Source organism: Macrobrachium nipponense, chromosome 7 (assembly GCF_015104395.2).
Source record: "Macrobrachium nipponense isolate FS-2020 chromosome 7, ASM1510439v2, whole genome shotgun sequence".
NCBI classification, from domain to species: Eukaryota; Metazoa; Arthropoda; class Malacostraca; order Decapoda; family Palaemonidae; genus Macrobrachium; species Macrobrachium nipponense.
The window spans coordinates 78874704-78884703 of record NC_061109.1 but is presented as its reverse complement, the minus strand read 5'-3'; the positions used below and the strand labels follow the sequence as shown (position 1 = coordinate 78884703).

At 38.1% G+C, this 10000-nt stretch overlaps 2 protein-coding genes across 3 annotated transcripts in view; one reads left to right on the top strand and one right to left on the bottom strand.

The window, feature by feature from the left end:
* LOC135217781 (glutathione peroxidase-like) overlaps positions 1–116 on the top strand; it is a 4449-nt gene extending 4333 nt beyond the window's left edge. The window contains exon 4 of the mRNA XM_064253807.1: positions 1–116. This exon is cut by the window's left edge and continues 352 nt beyond it. The gene's annotated coding sequence lies outside the window, so the exon portion shown is untranslated.
* Positions 117–508: 392 nt separating this feature from the next.
* LOC135217780 (D-beta-hydroxybutyrate dehydrogenase, mitochondrial-like) overlaps positions 509–10000 on the bottom strand; it is a 26280-nt gene continuing 16788 nt past the window's right edge. For both annotated transcript variants that reach the window (XM_064253806.1, XM_064253805.1), the window contains exons 2-9: positions 6745–6914; positions 4935–5018; positions 4279–4447; positions 3512–3667; positions 3165–3270; positions 2323–2384; positions 1242–1384; positions 509–774 (exon numbers count right to left, since the gene is read on the bottom strand). In XM_064253806.1, the coding sequence (XP_064109876.1) occupies positions 595–774; positions 1242–1384; positions 2323–2384; positions 3165–3270; positions 3512–3667; positions 4279–4447; positions 4935–5018; positions 6745–6909 (1065 nt within the window). In that variant the 5' untranslated portion in view covers positions 6910–6914 and the 3' untranslated portion in view covers positions 509–594. The remainder of the gene's footprint in view (positions 775–1241; positions 1385–2322; positions 2385–3164; positions 3271–3511; positions 3668–4278; positions 4448–4934; positions 5019–6744; positions 6915–10000) is intronic.

The window sequence follows — 10000 nt, the reverse complement described above, 5'->3', positions numbered from 1 at the left end:
TATTTGTGCATTTTAACCAGGCTGGCAGTTCTCTCTGCGAGGTGACTGATGCTCGATAATAAGGAGATCTTGGTGGGTGTATCTTCGCTTTTAAGATGAAATATACAGAAAACTCGTGTATTTTTTTATTACCTTGTAATCTTACCTTCTATTCTCATTATTGCTTTTAACGATATATCAATCTGCTCTCAGGTTATCCTGAAAGACTTTAATTACCTGTATTCTTTTGTAATCTTGTATCTCTACTGTCACTTCCAATTTTAACCACAGATTAATAATGATATTTCCCGTTTTATAGATTACATGCATACCTTACAGCTACATTCAAATTCAGGTCACCAACTACAACCACCCTTTCGTGTAACCTAAACATTCCTTAAATGTATATGTTTATTATTACTATTTTCCCTCAATTTCTTCCACAAAATACTAATGACAATACACTTTTAGTTTCCCCACCACCCCAAAGTCGCTCACTCTACTTCGAGATTTTGAAAATATCTGTCTGACTAACCTGACAAGGAAAGTAAAACAACCTTTGCCAAAAAATAAAAATAATTCTATTTCCTAGACGTTAATCTATTAATTAATACATCATCTCGTAAGTCTCCTTTTCGTAGACGTGTAGAAGAAGCTGAAGACCCATTCTGGTAAGTGCGTGGCTATAAACAATTTGACGAAGTAATAATTAGTAATTGGTCTGTATCTTGCTCTTGGATATTTTTGTGTTACAGCCTCAGTGATGGAATCTAAGACTGGTCGAATGTCGCTGAGCTGAAAAGAGAGAAAATGGAATGAAATGTTAACATTTTACAGTATCTCATGCACTTTGATGTGTAGGGGTTCGTATCACTATTGTTAAATCTTTAGGGAAGTAAGTTACCACGCAGAAATAGTTGTTTACAGTACACAAGAACTTGAAGATTTAGCGGTCGACTTATTACTCCAGTCTGAAACCTATCCACCATAATCCTATAATTTAATTTTCAGAAGTTGGTCTAATAACCACTAAGGCATCATACTTTTAGGATTCAAGTTTTAGGAATGTGAGAAAGTGAGACACCAGTAAAATATGATAATCTCAAGTTACCATTCTTTACATGCACGAAAAGAATCCTGAGCTAGTATCACATTTGTGCCAAAGTTTGCCGAGTTTTTTTTTGTTTCTTATTCTAAGAAATGAAATAAATGAAAGTCCATAAAATAGAGGAAACGTGACAAACGAACGAACCAATACTTACGCCACTGTTGCAATGCATCTTTGCAATGTTTACAACGAAATCGAAGTATTCCCGTCCATAATCTTCCTTGACACAGTCGTCCATATTGCTCCACATGGCATCCCCTTGTCTTAGCACCAGTTCCTCTGTGGTAATCTGGGTTGCTGGGATTATTGAGAGCAACAAGCAATTAGTACCACAGTATCCAAAGTAGGGCCACTTACAAGCGGTGTCTATGGTTTATTGTGTCTGCTATACCTAAAACCTGTTTCTCCTCAGAAGAATAGGTAGAGCTATGCTAGATATTCTGTAACTTTCAAATCAGGAGGGAAATCTATCGGAGATGAACTTCTTAGTGTGTAGTTTGTGTCATTCATCTATGTAAAATCCTCATCGCCAGAATGTCTTTCCTTTTTTATTATTTATTTTTTTATCTAGTTAGACTCAGGGTCTTTCTTCCTAATACTGCTGCTACACCTAATAGATATCATTATCAATATGCACATCTTTTTGTACCAAAAGCATATTATACCAACAGTCTTTTACCAGTTCGGCCTTCAGCCGTTGCATTTTTTGTTAGCCCTTCTCATGGCTCCCCCTTTTTTTTTTTTTTTTTTATACGTAGATCGAGACAAGATTCAAAACTCTCTCCTCCACTATCTGATGTCACGTATGTCAACAGAAACGGAGAACTACACAGAGCTGTATCTGTTTATTTGCAGAACAACCATGAGATGAGAAAGACCTTTCGGGAAAAAAAGATAACGAATTCGTGGCTCTGCGCTTTTGTTTTCGTTGGTTCTGTGTTACTTGTAATACCCCTTTGGGATGCTTGTGCTTCTGTGCTTACGACTAAGTCATAATGATAATGATAATTTATAGCGCATCAAATCACAAATATAAATCGGTAAAATCTTGAGATGTATATCGTTTATAAGAATGAATTACACACGCACCCACCCACACACACTAATATATATATATATATATATATAGTATATATATTATATATATATATTATATATATATTATATATATATAGTGTATATATATATATGTGTGTGGTTGTGTGTGTGTGTGTAATACAAATCCCGATACTTACCGGCCGAATAGTTGCATGGCTCGATTATACACACATCTACACCCCAGGGCTTCATTTCATGCCTGTTGAAAGCAAACGATGAAAATATATTAAGCAAACAAAAGAGAAAGGTTGAAAATGCGTGCAAACAAATAAATGAGTCCAGCGCTTCCATAAATCTGTGTATTGAACAAAGGGAAAATTGAGATTTGGACTGAACGGTACCAGGAAAAACGTATCAATTTTCCACAGTTTATTTGTGAAAGAGAAGTGATGGTTTGATATCACCGTTTTCTTTATAGCTGAACCCATTTGAATTAAATTCGTTTTCTTTATAATTAAGCCCATTATTTAACTAAATTTTCTGTTACAATATAACTGTTATAATCATCACTATCAGTTGCAACAATCATACAGATGATAATTAAGACGTTTTCATTTTAAAAAATTCTTTACTTGTCATCATATGATCACTAAAATAAAGCTTATTAAAAAATTTTTTTCCCCCCCAAAAAATCAAAAAACCTTTTATCTTTATCATGAGACTAATTCAAACCAATACAGAGTCAACATGTAATTGTTATTAACATCACTACCAACTGCAACAATCCCAGAATAATAATTATGACGTTTCCAGTTTAAAACTTCTAACCTTACACCGTACGAGCACTAAATGAAGACTTAAACTTCAAAACGATCTATACATGAGACTTATTCAAACCCACACAGAAAGCTCTTGAGAGCGCGCTCCCAGCTCCCAAAACATTTACTCTCAGCGCCCTTTCCATAACATACCCCAAGGAAGGTAGACTACCCCCGTCCATCAACGTCAAATGCCCCCATACCCTTCTCTGATTTCTCACCTGAGACAGTCGCTGAAGCCCTCCATAGCGAATTTAGAGAGAACATAAGGAGACAGACCAGCCCGCGTGATGTGCCCACATACGCTGGCTATGTTCACGACTCGACCTGTTGATGTGTGATGCAAAGGTTAGTTTCTCTCTCTCTCTCTCTCTCTCTCTCTCTCTCTCTCTCTCTCTCTCATTAGATCCGTCAAGCGATTTATTGATAAATAGAATTATTGTTCTACTCCTATAAAAAATAAATATCTGATTGAATATCATCATTAGATTTTTCCCACAAGAGCTGAAGTCGCAAAGATGGATATTTTGAGATGCCAGGAAAAGAAATCAATCAATTCCCGACTCACCCTGCGACCTCCTGACGAGGGGGAGGAAGGCCTTGGTCACGCCTATGAGCCCGAAGAGATTAATGTCCGTGATCCTTCTGTAGGTGTCCAGGGACACCCATTCGACCTCCCCGAAGGCCGTGACGCCCGCGTTGTTGACCACCGCCCATAGTGTCTCTGAAATTGGGCGGTTAGTATAAAGACGAGTCAAGGGAGACATTTTGATAAATGTGTGTCAGACTCATCCCATTAAGATATACATTTATGCATTTGTATCTATGTTACGGAAATATATATTTTGAGGGTATACATAGATATATATACATTCATGCAGTGCGTGAAATCGTTCAAGTATGTATTTGAACGAATATTTTTTCAGAATCGTGCGTGAAAACATATGTATTTTAATTCACAGTTATGGACTGCGTTTAAATATTCACAAGAATTTTTAATTCTCAGATATGGATTACGTTATATCTTTACAAGACCTTTCTCTCTCTCTCTCTCTCTCTCTCTCTCTCTCTCTCCTCTTATATATATATATATATATATTATATATATATATATATATATGTATCATATATATATATCTATATATATATATATATATATATATATATATAATATATATATATTTATATATATATGAGAGAGAGAGAACGGTCTTGTAAAGATATAATATATATATATATATATATATATATATATATATATATATATATATATATATATGTGTGTGTGTGTGTGTGTGTGTGTGTGTGTGTGTGTATTTATTTGTGTATGTATACCTCCGTCAGGAATGAGTTTCTTCGTCTGCAGCAGGGCGTCTTCTATCTGCTCCTGCTGGGTGACGTCCATCTGGAGAACGTGGAGACGATTGGAGCCCAGCCTTCGTAACTGCTGGGCGCCCTCCCCGCCCGTATCCGCCAGCAGGCAGCCGGCGAACACTCGGAAGCCCTGATACAAAGAGTCAGATCACGCGTTAATGAGTAGGCCCAAACTGAGTGAGACGTTGACGTTACTTTGACATTCGGCTTTATTTTTGAGTGAGTGGATGTTTTCATTGTCACATCAGGCTTTTGTTTTTGTTATTTTTAATTGATTATTTGCCAATTCCAGATCCATTTCCTCATCCTTTCACTGCCTCCCTTCGTTGACCATTAAACCTGTGACGCCCACGATACGTAGACCGTGGTGATGCCAGGCTGGAGTTAAAAAAGTACATTCCTTCAATCGTGTTACATGGAATATCTCTAACTACTGGACAATTTTTGAACGGAAAAAGTAAAAAGACTCAGATAAGAGACGAAATTAATAAGTTCATAAGCATAATATGCACATGCATACTCACACACACACGCGCGCGCGCACAAACAACAGTAGAAGGCATGGAAAACAAAAGATTCTATATATTCATGAAAACAAAATAGGGGAATGATATAACCTGGTCGTGGAGATGGAGAGCCAACGCGTATCCAATCCCAGTGTCACATCCAGTGATAAGGACGCATTTCATCTCCGTCGGAAGCTGAGGAAACAAAGAGCATCAGTTTACGAAATTCTTGAAAGATCGGCTTCCTTTGTAGTTTCCGTGAATTTACATTAATAAATGTGAAACATTCTACAGGAGCCATTGACTTGAAATTCAAGCTTCTTAAGAATGTGGTGTTCTTTTGAAAGAAGTTACCGAAGACGATATTGAATATACAGAAAGTGGAGACCATTTATTAAAATAAGGTAAAACGATAAATCAATAAATTAAAATATATTATCTATATTATATTATATATATATAATATAATATAGATATATATGTGTGTGTGTGTTTGTGTGTGTATATATATATATATGTATAGATATATGTATATATATATATATATATATATATATATATATATATATATATATATATATATATAGCTATATAAAGGCAACTGAATTGTCAAAATGCTAGGTGCATTGTTTTTTGATGGGTAATGCATTGCATCTTCGTTTGAACCTTTGAGGTTTTAATCCTCAGAGAAAACTGTGCCACTGTCCAATGGCATGATGTATAATAGAAATATAATGTACTATATTATTGTGGATTTTTATTTAAAAAAAAAATAAAATAAAAAAAGAGAGAAAAAACTATAGTTTATTCCCTTACAAAGGAGGTATCTTACCTACCTTTACCTTACAGACCTTACATCTTGTTCGGGTGTTGCCCGCCCCAGGTCCCTCAGTGTGAGGCACCTCTAGTGTCTACCAGAGAGTTGCTAGTACATCTTCCGGTATATTTTGCATCTTCCAATCTTGGATGGTCTGGGATGCAGTTTAGATATTTGTCGAGCTTATTCTTAAACACATCTACGCTCACTCCTGATATATTCCTCAGATGAGCTGGCAACGCATTGAATAGACGCTGCATTATCGATGCTGGTGCGTAGTGGATTAATGTCCTGTGTGCTTTCCTTATTTTTCCTGGTTATAGTTTTGGGCACTATTAATCTACCTCTCTTGCTCTTTAATTTCTGATATTTTTAGTTCCATGATATTTTCTGCTATTCCTTCTATCTGTTTCCATGCCTGAATTATCATGTAGCGTTCTCTTCTCCTTTCTAGACTATATAATTTTAAGAATTGTAGTCTTTCCAGTAGTCTAGGTCCTTAACTTCTTCTATTCTAGCTGTAAATGACCTTTGTAACTCTCTATTTGTGCAATATCCTTTTGATAGTGTGGGTACCATATCATATTGCAATATTCAAGTGGACTACGAACATATGTTTTATACAGCATAATCATGTGTTCAGCTTTTCTTGTTTGAAGTGCCGTAACAACATTCCCATTTTTGCTTTACATTTTGCCAACAGAGTTGCTATTTTGATCATTGCATAACATGTTCCTATTCATCATCACACCAAGGTCTTAACTGCTTCCTTATTTGTGATGGTCTCATTATTAGGTCCCTTATATGCATATAGCTTTCTTTCTCTGTCTCCATAATTTATGATTCAAATTTATCAGAGTTAAATACCATCCTATTTACCTCTGCCCAATCATATACTTTGTTAAGGTCTCTTTGTAGAGCGTTCCTATCTTCATCACAAGTAATTTCTCTACTTATTCTTGTGTCATCTGCGAAACTACTCACTACCGAATCTTTAACATTATTGGTCTATGTCTTCAATCATAATAACAAACAGTATTGCAGCTAACACCGTACCTTGCGGCACACCGGATATTACAGAGAGGGTGAGAGACTTCTACTTACCATGAGACTTGAAAAGTACAAGTAGGCGCCAGCACTTGTGGCCCAGATGATAGTCAGTAGCAGCCAGAAATTCAGCGGACACTGAAGGCCGAGTATGTACGCTAGGAGGCAGCTGACGCCGCCCCAGAAAATGACGTCGACGGCTCTGTCACGGGTCCACCTCATCTTTGCTGAAAATAAGAAGAAGAACGTGAAGAAGAAAATAAACAAAAGCTGGAGTAAAACGCCATGGAAAGAGTTCTATATCTATCGTTTTTCCAACTAAGAAGAAGGACATGAAGAAGAAAATAAACAAATGCTGGAGTAAAACGCTCTGGAAAGAGTTCAATATCTATCGTTTTTCCAACCCGGTTTGCCCGAGTTGTTTGTCTTTGTTTTGTTTTTGTTTGTGTGGTGTTTTTACGTTGCATGGAACCAGTGGTTACTCAGCAACGGGACCAACGGCTTTACGTGACTTCCGAACCACGTCGAGAGTGAACTTCTATCACCAGAAATACACATCTCCCACCCCTCAGTGGAATGCCCGAGAATCGAATGACAATAGGTTTGAAGAGGCGTCTGACGGTCGAACCAAATTAACATCCAGAATCAGTGCAAGTCGTGAAGTTGAGAAGCAAAGGTGCCTCTGGGTCAAGACACTGTTATCGCTATCGGTTTAGCGGTGGCACTAAGGAAAAATGAAAAGAAGATCTAAGTGGACAAAAGATTGCTTGTTAAGAAGAGGCCAAATTTCTCATACACTTGCTTGTTGATTTGAGATCACTGCCACTAGACTGGGGTAATTACAATGGACGATTCAGCCTATTTAGATCTGCTGAGGCTTATCATTCCTTTATCAAATACAAGAATGACAATTTATTTTCCTCAGCGTTTTCCCGTGAACAGCTTGGTTCGGATTCCTCTTCTTCCCTGAAGAGCAGATAACCCCTTGATTCTATATTAGAATATTCTTTGGGTTTAACTTAACAAATACTGTACGTTCTTTGTATCTGAGGATAAATTTTTAAAAATAACAAACTTCCATCTCATTCCTCTTTACTTTATTTTCCTCAACATTCATACTTGAGAAGGAAATGCAGATGATGTTTCCAAGTCAAGTTCCGAATAACTTTCAAACTTTGTCAACACCATTGGCCAACCAAATACCACGTTCACACAGTCCAATTTCAGTTCAAACACGTGATGGCAAACCGTGTTGGACAGACCATTTGGCTGTGTAAATGCCATGATGTGGGTATCTCAAATTACTTCTCATCATATGGACCGGAGATGACATAAGTCTAGAAGTTCCAGTGCGTTCTAAGTTCCTCATCGAACGAGTGGTTTTCGTACCTGCCTATCAATCTGATAGCCCGAGTTCGCTCTCTGCTGCTGCCAGTGTGGAACAAGAGGAATTTATTTCTGGTGATTAGAAATTCATTTCTCGATATAATGTGGTTCGGATTCGACGATAAGCTGCAGGTCCCGTTGATAAGTAAACATTTGGTTCCACGTAAAAAATATCTAATCCTTCGAGCCAGCCGTAGGAGAGCCGTTAATCAGCTTAGCAGTCTGGTTAAGGTAAGATATACCTAACTTTCTTCCGGTATGTTCTCCGTCGTCTTTTCGGACTGGCGACTCCAAGAGAACGTCAGGTCCTACGTCCCGTTTTGGGGAGACGTAGCCAGTGGGAGAAACCCTTCATCTTCTTCTCTTAAAGACTGGAGTTCTCGTAGAACAGTAAAATGGCGAGCGAGACTGAGATGCATCAAGGTTACATCTGGAAGAAAACCATGACCGGTCGTGAAGGGGAACTTCTGACCGAGCAGCAGTGGGGGTGGGGGGCGGGTGTGTGGTCAGCCGGGGAGGGGGGGGGTGGGGGACCGCCAACCCGTTGCCTGGTTCTTTGCGATAGCGGTAAGTCCATATCGTGAAGCCCGGCGTTTTACGAAAGCGCGGATCCGTGTCATAAGCGCGTCGCGTTTTTCACGAAAGCGTTTTTTTTTTTTTCTTTAACATCAAAAGAGCGGCTGAAATTTGCATAAGCGAGTAAGCCAGACTTTACCGTGTGTTGCCCCCTGCTCACTATACCAGTGCTACCAGCGGTTGAAATATCTTTCAAGATCTTGAAAAATTAACTCGAAGCTTGAAATGAAAATGTGAAAATCTCCGAAATCTCGCAAATGATGTACAGAAAGTGTTGGAACAGTCAATCCAGACAGCTGCTTAGTGGTTTTCTTGTCGCACCTTTCTCGTCAGATATGCAAGAGGTTTCGTTTAGAAGAACACTTTGCCATTGCTATGTTGCACAACATGGAGCCAAAGGGAGCAACAAGTACTGAAAGACAGATGAAGTCCATCATTGAACTTGCCCTGAACTTTCCTTTAGTGTCTGAGCATCAGCTTGACTTACAGGAAGAATGGAGGGGCCCTTATTTGGGCAAAGGAGGCAGTTCATCCTACGCTTTCGCAGGAAGTACCTGAATTTTGGCATAATTTAAGGACTATGTTAGATGGAAATGCTCAGTCCAAGTTTATTTTACTGTCTGACTTCATGTGTGGCCTTGTATTGCCACTCCTCAGCCTGTGTTGAAGGAATATTTTCCCAATTAAATCTGGTGAAGACGAAACAAACGTCGCTCTTTTGATGGCATGTTTTGGCGCGCTTTTTGAACTTGGTTTCATTTCGTAATACACCCGTGAAGCCTGCGTTCGATTTGTTGACAAGAACTGAACAATTAAAAACAAAGTTTTGGAATAGGCATTATTTTATGCTCCTAAATTTGCGTTTTGCTATGCAAAATATGGAGAAAAGAAGTCTTGGTAAAATATCTTAAAACGCTTTAGGTGTCCTCTTAATCTATACTTATAATAATCTTTCATAACATGGTTAATATTACGAGAGGGAATAATCTTATTATCAAGAGTAGTTAGGAATGAAACGGGAGAGCTCCGGTTTCTCGTTTGCAAGGTACGGAGTTTGATCCCTACTCTCTCTCTCTCTCTCTCTCTCTCTCTCCAAACAAGTCGACTCAGTTTTGAATGAAACTGAATCGTATCCCGAAAGAAACGACAGACTCGCTTCTTGAAAGATGGAAAGTCATAGGAATCAGGGAAAACAGAGGCAGGAGGAATTCCAAAGCCTGGTTTCTGTCTTTTTTTGGCATTATATTTACAGGACGTCTATTTTAATTTTGAACCCTATCTTATTCTTTAACTGGAATGTGTACATTCATGTACGAGTGAAAGTAGATGTTCAAAGTCATACATACATGCA